Raw genomic sequence first — 22,458 nt, forward strand, 5'->3', positions numbered from 1 at the left:
TAAGTTCTGCCTGTGTAAGCCTGCATTCTTGATTGGATGAACTTTACAGCACACGTGCTGTTTGCAGATATAAATGTCAGAGAGGGAAAATGGCCTCTGGGATGTGATGGTGCTGGCAAACGAAGGGGGATATATAAACTAAAATATATAACTAAAATCCTTATAACCTTATCACTAGATCTTGGCTGAGGGATGTTGATCAATATCTGTACGGGAATGATTTTACTTTTTTTTTTTTAGTTCTTGTGTATACAGTGCCTAACGCAGGGACCTAAGTAGCCCAAAAGCTCACATTTTTTTAATCTACTTAGCCAATAAAAGGCAACACCAACTCAATACTTGTTGGTTTCATCTTATGTTTGTCTGGTCAGTAATAAGCAGAGCAACTTCTCAACAGGTTTATTTCACACTTCATTTTTTTCTGTGAAAATAATCAGCATGTTACAAATGGCTCATATCTTGACAATGAAATGAATGTAAATTAAGGGTTGTGTTATCAATGGTTAGATGAAAATGTATTTTTTTTTTTTTTTTTAACAGGGGAAGAAAAAAAATACATATCAGTACCACCCATCTTTGCATAAATAAGGATTTTGTCTCCCTGTCATTGTATGACATTGGGGTGACATCTATCAGACTAAAGACAGGAAAAAAAAAATGTTTAGGGCAACAGTGTATGGGGCATTGGTGCTGCTGCACAAATTATGACAAACTAGAGTCCTGTCCCCACTGTAAGCTGCTGGACAAATCCCCTGCTATATAGCACATTCTGGGGCCTTAATGGCAGTACTACATGGGATGTGTATTTATGCAATCATGTGGAAGTAGCCTGTTGATATTTGGGTTTTACACTAAAATAACCAGGGTGAATTGTGTGAATTTAGGGGTAAATGTTACAAGGGGGGGTTATAGGAAGGAAGTTAAATGTAAATAAGCCCAGAGGGTACAGCACAAGCCTGGACTGGCAATCTCTGCATTCTAGCCAATGCCAGAGAGGCAGCTGTAAGATGCCATAGGTGGGGGGGGGGGGGGTTTGGACCCCTGTGTACTTGAAATGCCAGGGCTTATTTCGAATCCAAGTCCAGGCCTAGTATAGCACATACAAGCAATTCACGGCAACCACCACTCCAGGTTTGAAAGCTCTGCAGGCTGTAGAACTCGATTTTGCTTGAGTAAATTAGTTTATTTCTTTAAATTAAATGTGACAATTTTACATAAAAATACAAATTTGTTTTTTGCATAAAAAAAAACAAAAAAAGTTTTCTAGGAAGCATAAAAGTCCATTGCTTATGTACATTATAAGTGCAAGTGGCGCAGCCTGAGCAGCAGTTAATGTATTCCAGTTTTATTGGTCTTCTGATGATTTCTGGGCTCCTTCTCTTGAAAGTCTGTCAGCTGCTTCATTTCCCTCAAACCCTGCATGGCCTGGGATGTGCATCTATACAGGAAAAAAACAAGTTGCTTTGCTTGTTAGGCCCAGTAATAAAATAAGAAAGGGGGCTCTAGATTCACCAGCAAGTAAGCACTGCATACTTACTGGTTAAACAAAAATATTTGATATATGTTAACACAATAGACAATAGAAATATTAAATACTGAAGGCAAGATCTGCAATTGCTTAAACAAAATTTTCTTACCACCTATTTAAATAGTAACAAAAGCACACAATTTAGGGTCCCCTACACACAGGCTTGTTCCCTCTTTGTGGCACAAACACATCATGCAGGGCAACACTCGATTAAGACACCCATTGCAATGGGTGCTGCTGGAAACTCACTCACAACTGCCAAATATATGCAAATTACATATACTAAATACTATTTAGTTTGTAGAAATGAAAGTGGACTATATACACAGAATCCTGAGTGAATGTGCTACCAGTAAAAGAATTACCCCAGTTCAAAATGCAGGGGTTATTTTCTGACTTATGAAACTTATGAGTGGCTTCTAATCAATTAGTCCAAGCCTAAAGTGTGCCAGTTTTAAGGACAAAGAAAAGTGAATTCGCGGGGGGAATGGGTGCCAATGTGGTAGGCACCCCTCAGCAAATTACATTGCTACATTTTTATCCCTGGGCTGATGCACTGGCCTGGGAAAATAAACTAGGGCAGTGTCACCATCTTTCTTACCCTTCCCATGTATCCCTATGCATGTGCGAGTTTAAGTCTTTTGTCATGACCATGTCCTTTTAAAATACGAACCCATTTAATATCCAAGCCCTGTGTCAGCTTGTCCAGCTTTTCAAAATCTTCTCTATTAATAACTTTCTTCCCAGTGGTCAGCTTCCAACCATTTCGTTTCCAAGAATGAATCCATTTTGTGATACCTGAACAGAACAAAGCATGGTTAGGGTTGAGCTCTATAAACATGAAATAAAATTGTCTGACTGACAGGTACACAGTGTTACAATATTGACTTGTTAGACATGCAATTGGTCTTCAATATTGTATTTCTGTTGTACTATCATTTGAAACTCTATTTATATCCTGTGTAATCTCCTGCAGGCAACTTTCTGCATCTTCGGAAAAACAAAGCAATGCATAGGCCTCCACCAGCGACTGACTTAATTACCGGTGGAAAGGCTATTCAAGTTTTGTCACTTGCAATAAATCTCTGCTATAAATCTTTGCTAATTTCATATAAATGTTATTCCATTTAATCTATAAGGTTCATGTAAGGTCATCATACAAGGGATGTTAGTTGACATAATGCTGGTAAAATCTGTTATCTGTTTAGGCAGCTAAATAACCTAGAAAGATGGGAATTCTTACCATTTATAGTGAACATGCTGTCAGTATACAGCACAAGTTTTGTGATGTTCTGTGATTTGGCCAGTTCAAGTGCTCTGCATGCGGCCTGAATAAAAAAAAAAAAAACAGGCTAATGATATATCTTATATTATGGTTATCGGATGTGTGCCTTTGGATTTGCTATAAATAAGCAACATTAGTTAATGTGCAGCTGGCGCCAGTGACTTGAACACGATCTCCTTAACAATTGCTTATTCTTAGCCATACCAAAAAACTTACTTCCCCTTTGATGATGACCTGATAAATTAGGTTTAGCGCCTGGACCGGATATTTGTAAAATGTCCAATGAAGAAACAATCCCAGGCCCATGTATTGTTCCATGATGTGCTTTTGGCATATTGAAGACCAAAATTACATTAAATATTGGTCCTTCCAGGAAGTAAACCCGTTTACAATGATTAAGTCTGTAATCCCCAAGTACCAGAGGCCATTATACCTAAGAGATATCCTAATAAATTAGGCTGTGGGTAATAGTTATTTAAAGGGCTGGTTGACCTTTAAATAACTTTTAGTATGGTATAGAATGTCCTATTCCTATCAACTTTGCAATTGGCCTCTTTACAGCTTTCAAATGGAAGTCACTGACCCCAGAAGTCAAAAACAAACTGCTCTGAGTCTAAAATGTTATTGTTATCTTCCTTTTTGGTCTCTCACCTATACATATTCAGTAGTGGAGAGCAGACAATTTTGTCTGAAGCTGTTGAATGTGGTTTTGTTATTCTATGCTTAGAGCACCAGATCATGGTAGATTTGTGTTTTAAACATCTGAGAGATCAGATGGTCTTTTCTCCAACACTGTACACCTTGAGACTTCAGTAATGCTCACTCAGAAAAGAGTTTCTTGAAGTCTCAAGGTGTACTGTGTCAGGGAAAAGACCACCTGATCTCTCACATGTTTAAAACACAAATCTACCATGCATTTATCTAAAGTGAATCTCAGCTACTAAGGACAGCCAGTTTGTTTTGCCAGACCCCCTTGCAAACATAAAACACCTTACACCAAAACACTTCTGTCTATGCCCTCGTCCCAGTCACTAACAGATTACATTCTCATTTCATCATGAATGTATGCATGTATAAGGGTGAAGACACACAGAGCTACTAGTAGCAGCTACTTGTTGTGACTACAGAAACAAACAATGCTGCTTTATGTGTGTTTAAGCAGAGGCAATTCTCAGTATTGTCTATGGCAGGGATTTTAGTAGCCGTGACAAGTAGCTGCTACTAAGTAGTAAAAAAAAAATATTAATAATAATAATATTGAACTTTTTACAAAAGTTTGTACTGCACCTGAATTTCAGCCCGCTGGTTTGTTTGCCTCCCTTCAAGCTTTTCTGCAAGGTTGCTGTTAAAAACAAAAAACTCATTTTACTAAAAGGACACAATTAAAACGGAATGATTACTTCTAAGTGTAGTGAAGTGGACCTCCAGGGTGCTGTTCTTCAAAAAGAAAGGCATCACTGGTGAAGAATAAGTTTGAATTAAACTTCCCCAAGCAGCAAGCTAACGAGCTAGCAACATAGGTTATGCACATAAACAACCAATTAAAACTGATGAGGCATGGTTACAAAATTTTGTTATAAAAGCAAGAAAAATGCGGGATGTGGAAAATGGCACGCAAATCTGTGTTACTATCCAGAATTCCAGCATAATTGTGGGTGCTGACAAAGTAGCGTGTGCTGCAACTTGCATATGATTTACCAGTGCCGACACAATATGTGTTTGTAAGTGTGGCTGAATATGATACAGATTTTACAATTAATATTTTAGGATATAGTTTATGGAAGCAGGGGGCAACCTCCGTTAAGTATTTGGTATAAAGTATTAAATAATATAAATAATAAACAGGTTTGAGACCTGTTATTCAGAATGCTTGGGGCCTGGGGTTTTCCAGATAAGGGGTCTTTCTGTAATTTGGATCTCCACAACTGGATTGTTTTGCCACCAATAAGTATTAATGACATATTTGTTGGGATAAAATACAAGGTATGGTTTTGTTATTACAGGAAAAAAAAAAAAACTTACAGAGGATGATTTAGCCCCCAGTATACGCCTATACCAGCTCGTGCTTTAAGCCGTCCATTTTGGCTACAGCAGCCATCAGTGTATACAACAACAGAGTCTCCTGCAAAAGCAAGCAAAGGCAATCACTTTTAATCTTTGGAAGGAAAGCCAGAAGAGAAACTAACTGTACACATACACAAGGAAAGTCTCGATCACTGGGGAGGGTGCCAAAATGTTGATAGGTCATGTTGATCATTTTTCACTGATAGACCTGCTTTTGTATGCAATTGTTGCTTGACGTTCCTAACCCTGACTGTTTTACCAACCTGACTGTCCCTTCTCAACCTGTCAGTTATAGCTTCTAATACTCCTGCTGCACAAATATGGCCGCCCCCTCATAGAGGAACATGGGGAACAGATAGGTAATGTAAAAGCATCAGGAAATACTTTTTTGGCAAAGTTATAAAGCTCATACAAAGACAATGTTATGAAATATTTTTTTAAAAAAAAAAAGAGTTTAATTTTAGGGGTCAGTATCTCTTTAAAGAAGAAGGTAGGCTTTATCTCTCTACTGCGCATGCCCTGGGATTCCAAAAATAGATGAGGAAAGTAAGAGGGTCGCTCGGTTGCATGAACAAGTACACCAGGCTGGTGCTCCTGTTAGCTGAAAACTGCACCGGCCTGGGGTACCATTGTAAAGGAAATGTAAACCCTCAAAACAAATAAATGTAAAATTGCTCAGAGCACTCTAAGCACTTTACACTGTATATACCTTAAAAACTAGAGAAATAGTTAAAATAATGAGTTTGAAATGAATTTGCCACCTGCTGGTCATTTTGGCTAACTGACAAGTCAGCTAAAAATTAGTTTTGTCAGAAAAAGAGCATTTTGTGATGTTTCTCTGCTTAGAACTGTCCAGAGAAGCATCAGAGGACTCTGAAACATCATTTTCTAAGCAGCAGAACAGAAGCCAACAAACCTTTTCTGACTGAACCCATCGCAAAGAAACTAATTACAAATATAATGGTCTCATACCCATGTATTTAAATGCTCCATTGTGTGATGATGGTAATTCAGTGAGATCAATGAGCTTAGTTCTTTTAGGTGCTGCTTCCTCAGTGCTTGAGCTTTGTGCCTTATAAAGTGGTCTCTTTGCCCTCTGCTGAGGTACCACATTATGCAGTCCTGTAGCTTGTGTAGGAGGCTCTTTTGTTTCACCAGTATCTACTAAAAAATACAGGAATATGCAATTTTAATCCAGTGTTTGTCAGGATAGTAAACTGCAATTGTATGCAAATTTCTTATTTTTTTAAATGACATTTTCAGGGATATTTTTAGCTCCTAATTCACATTATAACAAAACATCAGGACAAATGCTAGTTTGCAGCAGATTGAGGTTGGACTCTGCATAGCTTCAGAGCTGCAAGGAAAATGCATGACAAACCAGAAAATGAGTCATAAGAATGGGCAAGCCTGCTATTTCTGCTTAGTCTATGCAATACGGTTTTCATTAAAGAAACATCGTTTTTTGGGTTTTTTTTTTTTACTGTGTTTGATTATATATCTATTGAATAAACACCCAACCATTAAATCTCTGGTCTATTTATTTTTTTATTGGATTAATATTTTTTTCACATTGTTTTGCAATTGGGGCCCTGGACTAAGTTCTGCACTGGGGCCCTGATGCTTTTGGCTATACCACTGACAAGTGATTTGTGTTACTATTTATAATTAAAAAAAATATGATATGTTTGATTCAGCACTGGACATTATTTTTTTTTTTAAAAGGAGTAGTTTTAAACTGGCGAGGTGCTGAACAAAAAGCTAAATAACTCCACAAAAGATAAAGACCAATTTCAAATTGTCTCAGAAAGTTTATTTAAAGGGCCTGTAAAGACTAATACACTGGAGAGTGCCAATGTGATTATACACTGGACTGAGTGTCTTTCCTTCTCCTTTAAAAAAAAGAAATTTTCTATTTGGGATTAACCAATGGCAGTTACTTCTAGAGAAGTATATTTTTATGAAAATGTTTTATTTAGATGTAGCAGTGTTTTACACGAGCTGTTTTGACATTAAAATAAAACATTTTTACACAGAGCTGCAATGTTCAGGGGTATAATTCCCCTTTAAAGGAGAAGAAAAGGCAAAGTCGCTTATCTAGTACCCCGGGCTGGTGCCCCTGTTAGGAGAGAACAGCACCAGCCCGGGGTAGCTGTAGCGCTTCCTCCTTCCGGCTTCGGTCGCACACGCATGTGCAGTAGAGTGAATAGTGGAACTTTAACCGAGAAGTCGGCTTTTCACTCTACTGCACATGCGCCTGTCATTTAGTCCTTCCAAAACGAAGGAGGAAGCGCTGCAGGTACCCCGGTCTGGTGCTGTTTTCTCCTAACAGGGGCACCAGCCCGGGGTAGAAGGTAAGCGACTTAAGTCACTTGGGGGTGCCTAACATTTTGGCACCCCCAAGTGACTTAGCCTTTCCTTGTCCTTTAATTCCAAGGAGTCTGTATTCATGTGAACTGATGTTCACTCAGAATGGAGCATCACTGCCTGTACCTGAACCACTCAGATTACACTTACCAGAAGAACTTTTTGATGAGGACTCCTGATTTCTCACAAAATTCCAGGCATCTTCTTCTGAAGCAAACTTCTTGTACCTTGCTAAAGGAAATTTATCCACCTGCTCTTTACATTCATCCCTTCATTGGAAAAAAAATCCAAAAGGCGACATGTTATGTATGATGGGGGAGGTCTTATCGTCTCATGGTCTATATTTTATGATGCACTACCAGTATTTGCATCAGTCAAACTGTGACCTGCAGTAGAGCGGTCAGTGGGGAGGGTCTGAGTAATGATACTAAAAACTATAAAGTTAGCCCCAACCACAGGGTACTGGTTTGAGTGACAACAATAAAACTAGCCAACCTAATCATTTTGTGTGTGTGTCCAGGTTAATATGTAGGTTTATACTGGGATAAATAAGAACAGCCACTTGAAGAACAAACCATTTCTTTATAAACTTTACAGCAGAATTGAGAGTGATTCATGACAGACCTTGCTGTTTATTAAAGGGGTGGTTAACCTTTAAGGTAACTTTTAGTATGTTATAGTTGTTGAATTATGTGCCTTTTTCTTCTGACTTTAAAAAATTCAAATGGGGGTTAGTGACCTCAGCAGACAAATAGTATTGCTCTGTGAGGCTACAATTTTATTGTTATTGTTACTACAGGCATAGGATCCATTATCCGGAAACCCATTATCCAGAAAGCTCCAAATCACAGGAAGGTCATCTCCCATAGACTCAATTTTAATTGAATAATTCACATTTTTACATTTGATTTCCTTTTTCTCTGTAATAATAAAATAGTAACTTGTACTTGATCCCAACTAAGAAAAAATTACTCCATATTGGAGGCAAAACAATCCTACTGGGTTTATTAAATGATTTTTCAGCAGACTTAAAGTATGAGGATCCAAATTACATAAAACCCCAGGTCCTAAACATTCTGGATAACAGGTCCTATACCTGGATTACTTATTTTTCAGGTCTTCTCCTATCAGTAGGACATCTTTCATTCAAACCACTACCTGGCTGCTAAGGTAATTTGAGCCCTAGCACCCAGATAACTGCTGAAATTCCAGACTGAAATGTTGCCGAACAAAAAGTGAAATAATTAGAAGAAAAGAAAATAGAAAAATAAAGATCAATTGCAAATAATCTCAGTATTACTCTCTACATCAGTGATCCCCAACCAGTGACTCAGGGGCAACATGTTGCTCACCAACCCCTTGGATGTTGCTCTCAGTGTCCCCAAACCAGGGAGTTATTTTTCAATTCCTTGCTTGGTGGCAATTTTTAGTTGGATAGAAACAAGATTTACTACCAAATAAAGCCCCCTGTAAGCTGATAGGGTGCATAGAGGCTGCCTAATAGCCAATCTTAGCCCTTATTTGGCACCTCCATGAACTTTTATGGTGCTTGTGTTGCTTTCCAAGTCTTTTTACATTTGACTGTGGCTCACAAGTAAGAAAGTTTGGGGACCCCTGCTCTACATCATACTAAAAGTTAACAACCCGTTTAAAGCAAATAACAAATCTGATCTAACTACTCAAATGAGTCCTTCTGAATCTACCTATTTTTTTGATCATCTAGTAATCCGCATTTCATCAGCACTGGGGAAAGTATACATTGCCTGATATGGGAGTCTATGGTAACCTAGACCAGGAGACTGGGACAATGCCAGCAATATGCCTGTAACCCTATTTTTCATCTTTTCCCCCTCACCATGTATTATAGACTCCAGGCTTTCGGCCAGTCCTTACAGCATAAAACATTCTCATGAAAGTACTATGCACACCACCAACAGCAGAACAGAGTAAATGAAGAGAAGAAAAGGCGTTCTGGATCCTGAGCATGTCGCGCATGCAACATCCGGTGATTTAATGCAGACACTCTGAAAAGGAAAACAAGAGGAGTTTCAGATTGAGCTCGTGTAATGCTGCTTCCTTTTGGGGAGAAAAAGAAAGGCGGCTTCCCCTAGATGTCATACTGGCAGTAATACGCAGTGTTGAGACAATATTTTCTCACAGGCAATTCTACTGAAATTAGCTCTCTAACAAAACCGGTCAGCCAAAAACAAACATTGCATTTTATATGTTCTTTCTAGGGTGGATGAAAAAAGCTTTACTATTTTCCTAGATTATGAGCTCCAATGAACAGGGCTCCATTTACCTATTGTTTTGGTCAGTGTTGGCATATATTCTGGCATATATTCATTGAGCTCCAATGAACAGGGCTCTATTTACCTATTGCTTCGGTCAGGGTTGGCATATATTCTACGTTAGTTGCATCCCCTGTTCTGTTGTTCAGTGCTTTTTAATTACTTTTTAATAACAATAAAAGAATATGCCAGGTTGCAAAATTTTGCTTTAAGCACAGTTTTGTAGAATATTCTTCAGTGGTGTACATTTGCACAAGTCACTATCCATGTGATTTTTCCACCAAGCTGAAATTTTAAATAATGGTTGATTGCTAGTGTCCACCAACAACAGAATAAACCATTTGGCACACAATAAATCCAGCAGGAAACTGAGCCTAAATAAATGTTCTTAAACCTGTACCCAGGCCTAACAAAACCAGTTGGATGTTTTGTGTAATGATCCACCAACACAAATACCTGTATTTAGGGGTGTGTGTGTGTGTGTGTGTGTGTATACCAGTGACTGTATGTGGGAGCATGTGTGCAAGAAACAGTAGGTAGGTGCAGGGGTGACACTACAGAAAAAGTAGTCCCTGCAGGGGAGGGAGGCAGGAGTATATTTGGACCATGCAGGCCCTAATAAAAGAGCAATTTCAATATATCTTGGCAGAATGAGCCCTAAATTGAATTTGCCTCAGGGCCTAGTTTCATTTAGTTATGCCAGTTTGTAGGAGGGAGTGCCAGTGGCTGTAGGTAGTGTTTGTGGCTCAGTGACTGCTTCTACAGATGTGTAAGTGGCTGTATGCAGCTGTATGTGGGAAGTGGCTGTATGCAGCTGTATGTGGGAAGTGGCTGTATGCAGCTGTATGTGGGAAGTGGCTGTATGCAGCTGTATGTGGGAAGTGGCTGTATGCAGCTGTATGTGGGAAGTGGCTGTATGCAGTTGTATGTGGGAAGTGGCTGTATGCAGCTGTATGTGGGAAGTGGCTGTATGCAGCTGTATGTGGGAAGTGGCTGTATGCAGCTGTATGTAGCTGTATGTGGGAAGTGGCTGTATGCAGTTGTATGTGGGAAGTGGCTGTATGCAGTTGTATGTGGGAAGTGGCTGTATGCAGCTGTATGTGGGAAGTGGCTGTATGCAGCTGTATGTGGGGTAGCATGAGAAAAAACCCAACAAGTCTCCATACAGGTCATGATTCCCCAATTGCCGATGAGATAATTGTTCCAGTACTTCAGGCTTCTCATATACCTCCCATGTCAGTGCTGGAGCAGCCTAACGCTCTCGCTCCTCCTGATAAATTACCGTCCGGACAGACATACAGCTTTCTCTCCAACTCTTCTTATTGGCTACGGTCTCCTTGACTCCCTCCGCATTGGCCGTCATGAAACGTCTACGGAACGTGGCAGGGACAGAATACTTGAAATCGCGTTATTAAATGCAAGCCTGTGGAATATTACTAACCACGTTTCACATTGTTATAGCGTCCATATCAGTTAAGTAACTAGCCTTTAGAGCGTAATCGTCATATGGAAATATAAAACATATTGCTAGTTTATTAAAATCAACTATAAAGTATTTCTCAAGAGGGTAAGGCGAAAGTCTTACTTCCGCCCTTAAGCGACTTATGGGGCGGAGCGTCGATCAATATTACCCATCCTCCCTTGCGCTCAGCCGAGATCTGGGCCGCTCTCGCGGGATTTCGCCCTCTTCCTAGGCCGTCACTGAGACAGGACGGTGAGTGCGGCAGAGGCTGCGGACTTTCGTGTTTCTTTTAATCTAACTACCCTTTCACTTGAGCGATGAAATGGGCGCAAATGATGGCAGCGCAAGGTCTCTCCTCGAGTGTGGTACGCGCGGCTGGGCGCCACAAGCCGTCAGGGGGAAGGATTGCTCCGGATAGTAGAACATTGCTGCCGGTGGCCGGGGAATGATGCGGGCTGTGGGGCAGCGAGGGGGCTTCTGGGAGGCAGAGCACATGATATCGGCGTGTTAGTGTTTGGCAGTATATGCGTATGTTAGCGGGTATATATACAGAATCATATGGCTGTTGCTGTAAGTGAGTTAAATACAATATATGTACAAGGTATATGACTTAAATCATGGCTAATGCATAGGGAAGGCTGTAAGTGGCTGCCTAGTTTGTATTAATGAAGATGTAAAGTGCCATACTGCTCTCTGCCTTGGTACTCTCCTTAGCCATTAGCTCTACTCACCAACCCACCCCCTTGTGTGTGTGATCCTGAAAGCATGGGGAAATGGGTAGGTTAGCCATCACCTTAGAGCTGAGATTGGGGCCTGCACCTTATAGTAACGTGCTTGGGGGAGAGATGGGCAAATTGCATGTTCCATTATAATGGGCAGCATGGCGGCACAGTGGCTAACATTGCTGCCTTATGGCACTGGGGGGTTTAGAGTTTGCAGGATCTCCTAATATCAGGGTGAAACCCAGAGACAGTACTGTTCCCTCCTATGCCCCAGCTACATGCACATGGGTTTACTGGCCCATTATTGACCCTGGTGTGTGAATGTGATAGGGATCTTAGATTGTAAGCTCTGCTGGGGAAAGGACTAATGTAAAACCAACGTGGATATCCCATGAGTTTGTTCTTGTGGGCTCTGTCCTGGTGGCGTATGGGAGCATCGCCCTGTGTGGCGCAGTGATGTATAATCCCCTTCCACAACGTTGGAGAGCAAGCATGTCCCCGGCCTTTAGGCTGGTGTGGGCAGCATCCTGTATATTCCTATAGCTTCCCAGAGCCCTCGGGCAGTGACTGGGGAGACAAACCATACAGGGTACATTATGGTTAATCTCTGAGCACAGTATAGGCTTTTGTATCTTGAATTCTAATGCCCAAAAGCCTTGTGCGCTTCTGCCATAAATTCATGCATTTTTCTGTAGAATGCGTGATATAACCAAAGTCGTTGGATGAGGGTTTAACTATTGTACCCAGAAATCCTCTGTCCTTGGTGGGATTGGCAGCGATAGTGTGTGAGATGTTATTAACCTGATGGGAGTTATAACTGTACTGCTGATTACAATGCTGAAAACTGACAAACTTGTGTTTTGTTTCCAGAAAGGCCATGTTCAGCACAAGCGCTAAGATAGTAAAGCCGAATGGCGAAAAGCCAGACGAGTTTGAGTCGGGTATTTCCCAGGTACGTAAAAAAACCCAATCACGTAGTATTACAGCCGTAATATTAATAATAATGGTCTACAGGCAGAGAGTTGCACAGACCATAATTCAAATATTGCACATTTCGTCTTTTTTTCTGACGTGGGACATAAGTGAACCCACATGTATGTAGTAACCAGCACAAATGGGATCCACCTGTCTGTGCCAAAAGGAGGTACTTTGGCCAGAAAATACACTTGATATGTTTTGATCGAAAGCCATGCTGTGTGACAGGCTGATCCCAGGCGGCATCATTGTTTTTTTTCATTCGCTAAGAGAACGCATTGTGTGGCCTTGGAGGATGAATCAAAAAAATTCTGCTTATCTCTTTGAAAAGTTTTTTGGCAATAATATGCTATATTTAGAGTTTAACCCCAAAAGTAACTTTCCAGATTTTTCATAAAAAATAATGAAGACTGACTAAAATTGAAAGCATTTTAGACTGGTAGGGTTGTTAAAATGGTGACCCATTTTACAGGCCCTGTAGTCAGTCTTTATATTCAGTAATTGTAATTTGGTTTAGTGATTCAATGTGGATATCCTGTGAGGCTGCTCTCACGGGCTCTGTCCAAGTGGCGCATGGGAGCGTAGTGCTTTCTGGTTCAGTGATGTATAATCCCCTTCCACAACATTGACTGATGTAAAACCAACGTGGATAACTCATGAGTTTGTTCTTGTGGGCTCTGTCCAGGTGGCGTATGGGAGCATCGCCCTGTGAGGCGCAGTGATGTATAATCCCCTTCCACAACGTTGGAGAGCAAGCATGTCCCCGGCCATTAGGCTGGTGTGGGCAGCATCCTGTATATTCCTATAGCTTCCCAGAGCCCTCGGGCAGTGACTGGGGAGACAAACCATGCAGGATACATTTGTTTCAGCTTAGTAAGACATCTAAAGGTCTCTTGTTTGCTGGAAATCTCTGCTGTAGTTGGGTGTAAAACACTATAATAAAGTTCATGCAGTAGATTCTTAAAAACAGTGTCTTGTCATTAACCAAACTCTGATGGTTTCTCTTTATTCTATAGGCTCTCTTGGAGCTGGAAATGAACTCTGACCTTAAAGCTCAGTTAAGGGAACTTAACATCACAGCTGCAAAGGTATTGTTGTACTAAATGCCTGATGTAGCACTTTGCCTATGGGCACCTCTTAATGTTTAGCTTTAATGATTATGTACAGCTAATTGTACTGGTAGAGCTAATTATGTATTGTGTTATAAATTGAATAGGTTATTTTTTTTGTTACCCAACGTGGACATCCCTCGAGGTTGCTCTCTTGGGCTCTGTCCAGGTGGCGTATGGGAGCATAGCGCCTTAAGGTGTAATGATGTATAATCCCCTTCCACAACGTTGGAGAGCAAGCATGTCCCCGGCCTTTAGGCTGGTGTGGGCAGCATCCTGTATATTCCTATAGCTTCCCAGAGCCCTCGGGCAGTGATTGGGGAGACAAACCATGCAGGATACATTTGATTCCTTGTGCTCCCGGTGTTGGAATGTCCCTTTAATAGTACATATAGCACCTGTAAGTTGTTTTGCCATAAAATGCATGTGGTTGCCCAAATTATTTTAGGATGTAAAAGCAAATAGTTTCCAGTAGATGGTTTGGGTTTTGCTGCATGTCTCTCTGTATTTAGCACTAAGGCCATGTTTCGTTTCTTCAGGAAATAGAAGTTGGAGGTGGTAGAAAAGCAATTATCATCTTTGTTCCAGTTCCTCAGCTGAAATCTTTCCAGAAGATCCAAGTAAGGCTAGTGCGCGAGTTGGAGAAGAAATTTAGTGGCAAACATGTTGTCTTCATTGCTCAGGTGAGTGGAGTGAAGCTGTGCGGTAAATGCACAGTAACTACATTGTGCTCTCGGTTTGCTTATATGTATAGATGTACCTTTATGTATCCTGCCAGGGCTATGCTGTGTGATTGATCCACTGCAGAAATTCCACCAGCATGTTTAGGTCGCTTACAGGCCACTGATTTTAGGAGTTACAATCTGAGTTAACATGATGTAGTGTTGGACCGTTTAGGTCTGTAAGTGTTCTTTATAGGTATAAGGTTCTTCCTTGAGTCACTAGCTGGAGTGTTATTATTACCAGTATATAAAGCACTGTCTTATTTTGCAGCACTGTAAATAATTGACAAACTGATACCTTGGGTAATGAGCCCCATGCAGCAGGGGAAAATCATTTATACACTGAACTGTGAACCCTTAGTTGTTTGGTCACCCAGAATTATAGAAAATGAGAGCTGGAGGAATGCATTCTTCCTCCTTAGGTTATCTTTTAATTAGGGTTATCTAGTCGACTTAAGGGGCTGAACTTGTTGCTTTTTTTTTTTAATCGCAAAAAAATATATATTTAACAATGTAGCAGACGGGGAAATTAAAGATACTCCATGTTTGGCCCAGTGCATGGATTTTCTCAATGCATAATGGACCCCTGCTTATCTGTGCAGCAGTAGTCTAATTACCTCCACATGGACCAAACATAGCTCAGCATCAGTTTTCACAATTAACCCTGTTTCACAAGAGAGATCACAAACCGTAGATCTTTCATGTTAAAACAATAGGCAAATGGTACATTCATCTCAAGTCCTATTCATTGTACTCATTGAGTAGAGGGTATACTTGCTCCTCTAACTAATAAAAGAAGAAAGCAGTGTTTCCCTGATCATGATGTTGTCATGGGATCATTGCAGAAGCATTTTATGTTCTCCAGATGGCTGGACAGACTCATTTTGAAGTATGCCAGGTTACTAGAGCAATGGTATAGGCAGCGTGGGCAATGCGTATACCATATATCTTTATTATATACTGCAGCTTATACAGACTAAGCCCGCCTGTTCATTTTATATATTGCCATATGCACACAAGTGACCCAGAAACACTGTTCTTGTATATTGTGTCTAGTAAAGGCTTATGAGACCTGTCTAGACAGCTTTCTTTAGTAATAGTTTACTATCTTACCTCTAAATAACCACCTTAATGTAAATCTGATCCAACGTGGATATCCCATAAGGTTGCTCTTGTGGGCTCTGTCCTGGTGGCGAATGGGAGCATCGCCCTGTGAGGCGCAGTGATGTATAATCCCCTTCCACAACGTTGGAGAGCAAGCATGTCCTCGGCCTTTAGGCTGGTGTGGGCAGCATCCTGTATATTCCTATAGCTTCCCAGAGCCCTCGGGCAGTGACTGGGGAGACAAACCATGCAGGGTACATTATAGCATTTCCCTAAAACATTTTTATAAAGAGAATTAGAAGTTAATATGTTAGATTTATGTAAAAACTTCATTTTGGGTAGCTGTGCTGCAAGCAAAATTACTTAGCCAGTTTTTTGTCTCAGGGTTTTTTTTTTCCTTGCTGGTAAACACGTGGCATAGGGTTGGCATTAAGGGGGGACAGTATTTGTGTTTTTTTTTAACCTGTGTTGTAAGATATTATAAGGTAAAATCACTGGGGGTGTCATAGTTAGGCACCCCCAGTGATTGTAATCACTTACCTTATACCCTGTTTTGGTGCTCCTGTCATCTTTCTTCCCGATCCTGGGGCTGATACATGTGCAGTAGAGTGAAAGTCGGGTTCTTGGTTTAAGTTCAGCTTTTTACTCTACTGCGCAAGCGTAGGGAAGACAGAAGGAAGAGGATTGCTCTCGCAGCTTCCCTGGGCTGGTGTGGGGCCCTGGGGGTATAAGTGATTATAATCACTGGGGGTTACCTAACATTTGGCACACCCCCATTTATTGTACCTTTCCTTCTCCTTTAAACTGTTTGTGTGTAAAGGCTACTTTGTGCTGTTAACCTCAATCAAACATCTGTTCTTACAGAGAAGGATTCTCCCCAAGCCAACAAGAAAAAGCCGCACGAAAAACAAGCAGAAGCGTCCCAGAAGGTATGTACCTGCCATAGGAACCTGAAAACCCTACTTAAACTTTGTGCTGGCCAAGGGTATTCAGTTGTGGTTGGTCAGATTTTGTATTATTTTGCCCAAAGATGTTTGCCATTGACCATAGTACCATGTTATCCAATCATTCAGCCCAATTTTTGGAGCTCTTCTGTGTTAAGGGACTGTTTTGGCAGACTTTACAGTCTTATATGGGCAACTATAACTTCAGGGATATAAAAGTTGTATGTTCATGTGTAGAAGTCCGTAAGTAGTTACACAGTACAGGTAGGGGGACCTGTTATCCAGAATGTTTGGGACCTGAGTTCTTCTGGATAAGGGGGCTGTCCATAATTTTGATCTCCATGCCTGAAGTCTAACAAAGAAAATAATTAAACATTAAATAAACCCAGTATTGTTTGCCTCAATGAGGATGAATTATCTTAGTTGAAATTAACTACAATGTCCTGAGAAAAAGGAAATTATTTTTTTAAAACTTAAATTATTTGATTAAAATTAAGTCTATGGCAGCTGGTTATTTCGTAACTGGAGCTTTCTTGACTAGGGGTTTCAGAATAACTGATCCCATACCTATTTGTCTCTGGCACTGTAGACCTGTTTCTTGATTACCAGGGAGAATATCAGGTTCTTAAATGGGCAGTATGTGAATTCTGAGTGTGATGCCACATACTTTTTTACCCGTTTCAATCAAGAAAAATCAATGGTTTATTGAGCTAAATGGGGGAATTGGAGCTACTTTGTATGCACTAAGAATATATTTATCTTCCTTGCAAGGGCCAAACGTAGAATAGCTTCAGTTTACAAAAACATACTTTTGTTTTAATCATGAAAAATGGTTAAAACAAATGCACAAGCCCTATTCACTGAACTCATGTTTGAACAAAGTGTTAAATCAATAGTGCCCAGATAGAAGTAGCAGTGTATTTTATTTCTACATGTGTTCTATGAGCTTAGCACCCAACGTGGATATCCCATGGGCTTGTTCTTGTGGGCTCTGTCCAGGTGGCGCATGGGAGCATCGCCCTGTGAGGCGCAGTGATGTATAATCCCCTTCCACAACGTTGGAGAGCAAGCATGTCCCCGGCCATTAGGCTGGTGTGGGCAGCATCCTGTATATTCCTATAGCTTCCCAGAGCCCTCGGGCAGTGACTGGGGAGACAAACCATGCAGGGTACAAAACTATTTCTCTAAAGTGTTTATTTTATTTTGCTAAGGTAAGTTGACAGTCCCATTAAGCATCCTAAACTGAGTTCTGTCTTTAGGGTTTATAAGGGTTCATGCATTTGCATTAGAACCCCCATTTTACTCTTAGGGGACCAGAAAATGGGTGTAGAATCAGGAAATTGCATTGTTATATATTGGCGGGACCAGTTACAGTTGCATTTTGTTCGTTTTGTGCATTTAAACGATTATTGCCTAATCAAATGTTAGAGGTACAGTATCCAGAAAGCTCCGAATTACAGAAAACCTGTCCCCCCTAGACTCCATTTTAATCAAATAATTCAGATTTTTAAAATTGATTTCGTTTTTCTCTAGGAAAATAACAGTACCTTGTATTTGATCCCAACTTAGATATTAATCCTTATTGGATGTAAAACAATCCTATTGGGATTAATTTTTTTTATTGATTTTTTAGTAGACTTAAAGTATAAGGATCTAAATTGCGAAAAGACCCGAGCATTCTGTATATGTAAAGGTTTAATAGTCAAAAATATTTTTTGTCCCACAGTTAAACATCTGCAACTTTTCTTTTTGTGGTGTGTTCAACTGCAACAGCACAGTCTGTGCTTCCTCTCCATAGTATTCATTGGTAACCATTAATGCATATATTGAATATTCAGCATCAAATGCATCCCCATCATTTTAGAAAAATCACCAGTGACACAGTTGTTACTCTTGTGTTGCAGCCTTAGAGGAAATGCTAACTTTTCAAAATGTAAAAATTGCTCAGAGCATATTTAAGCACTTCAGCAATTGATTTTTTTTGTAGTTTTCCAGCTATAAGAAATTAATAAACGGCTAATGTATGAGATCCTTTTTCTGGAAACTTGTCATTCTGAAAGCTCCTAATTACAGCAAGGCTCCCCTGGAGTTCATTTTGAGCAAATAATTTTAATAAAAAGGACATTTTTAAAAATGATTTCCCTTTTCTTTGTAAGAATAGTACCTTGTACTCATTGGTAATTAAACCATATTGGTGGCAAACAGTCCTGGGTTTGTTTAATTTTTTTCTTTTTTAAAGCAGACTAAAGGTGGCCACACACGTGGCCATTTGCGATCTTTGGTCGCTCGAAAGATCGTACAATCAGCCACAAACCATTCAGGGCTGAAACGGCAGATAAGGAGGTAGAAACAATAGGATTTCTACCTCCTTCTGCCGATTCAGCGCTCCAGGCAGATTTTGGTCAGGCGCCTTCTATGGTGCCCGATCAAAATCTTTTAACTGGCCCGATCATCGAGTCGACCAATAACAGCAGCCTCCTGCGATAACAGTCGACTCGCCGACTTGCCATACACGCACCGAATATTTTCGTATGATAATATCAGTGCGTGTATGGCCAGCTTTAATGTGTGGTGATCTGATATACAGAAAGATCCCTTATCTGAAAAAACCCAGGCCCTTAGTATTCCAGATAATAGATCCTCTACCTCAGGGATCCTCAACCTTTTATACCAATGAGCCACATTCAAATGGAAAAAGTTTGGGAGAGCAACACAACCATGAGAAAAGTTCCTGGTGGTGCCAATGAGAGCCTATAATTGGCTATTTGGTAGCCCCTATGTGGACTGGCAGCCAATAGGAGGCTCTGTTTGGCAATTACACTGCGTTTTTATGCAACCAAAACTTGCCTCCTAACCAGAAATTCAAAAATAAGTACCTGCTTTGACGCCACTGGGAGCAACATCCAAGGGGTTGGCAAGCAACATGTTGCCCCTGAATAGGTCGGGGATCACTGCTCTACCTGTATGAAACAGTGCCATCTGCTGGTCATTTTGGCTAACTGGCTGCTGTTGGCTGAATTACCTTTAGTTAGTGAGAGAATGAATGTCTTGTGATGTTGCTCTGCTTAAATGAAATGTTGAAAGCAGAAGTCATCTGACTGCACATCACTGCAGAATATTTTGATACTTTTAAATAAGTTAATAATTATTTGATGTTTGTCAGGTCCGCTCTAAGGAGAGCAGCGACATGTTTCTCACTACATTTATTTTTTGGCCCCTGTAGCTAGTCTGTTGTAATGAACAGCAGGTGGCACTGTTAAATCAAATTCACATTGGCTCTTCACAACCTAATATCTTGGAAACGAGGGGGAAAAAAATCTAAGCACTTCACTTCGAGCGCTCTGAGTAATGTTACATTAACTTGTTTTTCTATCTAAATTTCTTTTGAATGTAAACTAATTGCTATGAAATAATGTTCTTTATGTGAGCTCTTCCAAAATATTTACTCCCTCCTTGCGCCAGCTGGTGTAAGCACTAGCAAAACCACATGAGAAAAAATTACCCTGTTCAGACCTTGCTGGTGGCTGTAGATAACACTTTTGTGTATATACAGGTATGGGGGTTTCTTATCTCGTAACCCTGATATCCAGAAGCCTCTGACAGAAAGGCAATCTCCTGTTGTTTAACACAAACAATTGTAATTTTTAATTTCCTTTTTCTCTGTAGTAGAATAGTTAAACTCGATCATGACTAAGCAGCACAAATTCAAACTAGCAGCAGCATAATCCTATTGCATTTTTTATCTTTCAGTGCTTTAGGTAGACTATCTATGCAGATCCAATTTATGGAAAGATCCCAGGTTGAAAGCGTTGTGGGTAATAGATCCTCATACCTTTATTATATAAATGAAGAATACAATCAATCAGGGCTAACATCACAAATGCTATGTCCCATTCATGCTTATAGTTTTGAAATATTTTTAGCCCTCAGTCATTCAAAAGCATGAAGTCAATTGACAAGTGCAAATGCCTAGGTTTAACAATGAACCTCAGACGCACATAAAGGGTTATTAACTGGGTCTGCACTTCGGTACAACAATTGGATTTCCTAGTGTGTAGGTTTTCCGGCTACATTTTGTGAAAATAATCGTAAATTGTATTTATCTGTTAGAATGTATATGCAGGCTAGGAATAACAGTTATAAAACATTCTTCTTTCAGTCGCACTCTGACTGCAGTACATGATGCCATTCTAGAAGACTTGGTTTACCCAAGTGAAATTGTGGGCAAGAGAATCCGTGTCAAACTGGACGGCAGTCGGCTTATCAAGGTCCATTTGGACAAGGCACAACAGAATAATGTTGAACACAAGGTAGTAGTTTCAAACTAGTGCTGCGCTATCCTTAAAGCAAGCTTTAGTGCCGTTAGAATCCATCTGCAGTTTCAGGGACATAAGTTGATATGCTACTTTAAAAGGGCTAATATGCACCTTAAATTACCTTCTAGTATGTTGTAGACATTGCTATAATATGCATTTACATACTATTCTATACATTTTGGCAGTTTCTGTTTTTTTTGTTCTGCATTTAGACTGTGGTTGCTAGGGCATACGCCTTAGTAACTGCAACATTTTGAAGGATGAATAGTAGAAGGGCCCGAGTAAATAAGTCTTTATTTTGGTGTATGTATGTGGCTTAGCGATCTGCACAAAATGAGTGTTATTTATTGCTCCACCTCTGTGCCAGAAACGGTGCAGGCAATATATGACAGCTCTGAATTTTTAATGTGTATGGGTGTTTGGTTAAAAAAAAAAAAAATTGTTTTTCATGTTTGTTTTAAAGGACTTTTATTATACAGATTATTTGTGAGTGACAGGCTCCTTTTAATTTCAGGTGGGCTCCTTTAATTATTAGTGGGGCAGCACATTGCTGTCTGTGTAAACCTTGGTCTGCTTTTATCTAGTATAGAGCAATTTAAATGCTGGTTAATTTTTGAAGGGGAAGTTTTGCGTTGTCCATGTATTAGAATATCCCAACGTGGATATCCCATAAGGTTGCTCTTGTGGGCTCTGTCCAGGTGGCGAATGGGAGCATCGCCCTGTGAGGCGCAGTGATGTATAATCCCCTTCCACAACGTTGGAGAGCAAGCATGTCCCCGGCCATTAGGCTGGTGTGGGCAGCATCCTGTATATTCCTATAGCTTCCCAGAGCCCTCGGGCAGTGACTGGGGAGACAAACCATGCAGGGTACACACAGATTCCAAGAAGTACTTAACTTAGTAGCTTATTTGCAGAAAAGATTACCAGTGGGGGGTGTATGTTTTGTATACCGACTTCTCTATGAAATTTCATGTAACTGTTCTGTTTCTACAGGTGGAAACATTTTCTGGTGTGTACAAGAAACTCACAGGCAAAGATGTGGTCTTTGAATTCCCAGAGTTCCAGCTGTAATGTGCAGGATTGCATAATAAAAAGTACTTCTTGTTACAAGTTTGTCTTTGTGTTTTCTACCATCTAGCTTTGTTCTATACCAATCCATTGTTCAAGAGGTTTAGCATATGGGCAAGATTTATTTTCCTTTACATACCTTCCAACTTTCCCGATTTTTGTGGGGCAGTCCTGATTTTGACAGCTCAGCTTTCTGTCCAAAATTCTTACTGAAAAGTCCCTCATTTCCCTTTTGATCTTCTGCACCGAAGGCCAACAAAGATACAAAGTTTCTCAAACTTAATTAGATAAGTAGCTTTTGGCAGAGATCCCAGAATACTCAACCCCTTCACTTAGGCACAATTGTAACTAAAAAGCTAAACAGGTCTCTTGGAACTAAGACTTGCTAAAAATGTAAAACTGCACTTTAAGATGCAAAACTGTAATAACTCATAAAACAAGACCCCAATGCATCTGGAAATGTATTCAAAATTTACATAACCTGCCAAATTGTCTAAAATG

At 40.2% G+C, this 22,458-nt stretch overlaps 2 protein-coding genes and 7 non-coding genes across 13 annotated transcripts; 8 read left to right on the forward strand and 1 right to left on the reverse strand.

Annotated features, from left to right (window-relative positions):
- Positions 1–1,158: 1,158 nt before the first annotated feature.
- On the reverse strand, positions 1,159–11,060 carry rnaseh1 (ribonuclease H1). Of its 2 annotated transcripts, none has more exons than XM_012962617.3 (9): positions 10,702–11,060; positions 9,100–9,268; positions 7,395–7,513; positions 5,850–6,041; positions 4,836–4,935; positions 4,101–4,155; positions 2,772–2,856; positions 2,202–2,326; positions 1,159–1,438 (listed from the first exon to the last, which is right to left on the reverse strand). In XM_012962617.3, exons 2-9 carry the CDS (start codon positions 9,237–9,239, stop codon positions 1,346–1,348), a joined length of 909 nt encoding a protein of 302 aa, XP_012818071.1. In that variant the 5' UTR covers positions 9,240–9,268; positions 10,702–11,060; the 3' UTR covers positions 1,159–1,345.
- Positions 11,061–11,157: 97 nt separating this feature from the next.
- Positions 11,158–21,996, forward strand: rps7 (ribosomal protein S7). Of its 4 annotated transcripts, none has more exons than XM_012962679.3 (7): positions 11,158–11,249; positions 12,590–12,671; positions 13,711–13,782; positions 14,343–14,486; positions 16,494–16,558; positions 20,733–20,886; positions 21,883–21,996. In XM_012962679.3, exons 2-7 carry the CDS (start codon positions 12,597–12,599, stop codon positions 21,958–21,960), a joined length of 588 nt encoding a protein of 195 aa, XP_012818133.1. In that variant the 5' UTR covers positions 11,158–11,249; positions 12,590–12,596; the 3' UTR covers positions 21,961–21,996. The 4 variants fall into 4 exon arrangements, with proteins under 4 accessions (XP_012818133.1, XP_012818134.1, XP_012818135.1 ...); XM_012962680.3 differs by having other exon boundaries at positions 11,193–11,362; XM_012962681.3 differs by having other exon boundaries at positions 11,193–11,362; positions 20,733–20,883.
- Positions 12,095–12,316, forward strand: LOC116411260. Its single transcript, XR_004223008.1, has one exon. It is a non-coding gene; the product is annotated as a small nucleolar RNA SNORA73 family (small nucleolar RNA).
- Positions 13,216–13,334, forward strand: LOC116411265. Its single transcript, XR_004223013.1, has one exon. It is a non-coding gene; the product is annotated as a small nucleolar RNA SNORA73 family (small nucleolar RNA).
- LOC116411261 lies at positions 13,335–13,556 on the forward strand. The gene has a single exon (XR_004223009.1). It is a non-coding gene; the product is annotated as a small nucleolar RNA SNORA73 family (small nucleolar RNA).
- On the forward strand, positions 13,928–14,149 carry LOC116411259. The gene has a single exon (XR_004223007.1). It is a non-coding gene; the product is annotated as a small nucleolar RNA SNORA73 family (small nucleolar RNA).
- Positions 15,670–15,891, forward strand: LOC116411262. Its single transcript, XR_004223010.1, has one exon. It is a non-coding gene; the product is annotated as a small nucleolar RNA SNORA73 family (small nucleolar RNA).
- Positions 17,528–17,749, forward strand: LOC116411264. Its single transcript, XR_004223012.1, has one exon. It is a non-coding gene; the product is annotated as a small nucleolar RNA SNORA73 family (small nucleolar RNA).
- LOC116411263 lies at positions 21,543–21,764 on the forward strand. Its single transcript, XR_004223011.1, has one exon. It is a non-coding gene; the product is annotated as a small nucleolar RNA SNORA73 family (small nucleolar RNA).
- Positions 21,997–22,458: the final 462 nt, after the last annotated feature.

The sequence above is a fragment of the Xenopus tropicalis genome, chromosome 5, assembly GCF_000004195.4.
Source record: "Xenopus tropicalis strain Nigerian chromosome 5, UCB_Xtro_10.0, whole genome shotgun sequence".
NCBI lineage: Eukaryota > Metazoa > Chordata > Amphibia > Anura > Pipidae > Xenopus > Xenopus tropicalis.

What these genes read in the sequence shown, in the direction of transcription:
- rnaseh1 (XM_012962617.3), bottom strand. Translation starts at nt 9,239, where the DNA reads ATGCGCGACATGCTCAGGATCCAGAACGCCTTTTCTTCTCTTCATTTA. An exon ending in CCTGGAGTCTATAATACATG is followed by an intron (nt 7,514 to 9,099) that starts GTGAGGGGGAAA and finishes TTTCCAATGAAG; the next exon opens with GGATGAATGTAAAGAGCAGG. An exon ending in CAGCATGTTCACTATAAATG is followed by an intron (nt 2,327 to 2,771) that starts GTAAGAATTCCC and finishes TGTTCTGTTCAG; the next exon opens with GTATCACAAAATGGATTCAT.
- rps7 (XM_012962679.3), top strand. Translation starts at nt 12,597, where the DNA reads ATGTTCAGCACAAGCGCTAAGATAGTAAAGCCGAATGGCGAAAAGCCA. An exon ending in TTAACATCACAGCTGCAAAG is followed by an intron (nt 13,783 to 14,342) that starts GTATTGTTGTAC and finishes TCGTTTCTTCAG; the next exon opens with GAAATAGAAGTTGGAGGTGG. An exon ending in AAGCAGAAGCGTCCCAGAAG is followed by an intron (nt 16,559 to 20,732) that starts GTATGTACCTGC and finishes TTCTTCTTTCAG; the next exon opens with TCGCACTCTGACTGCAGTAC.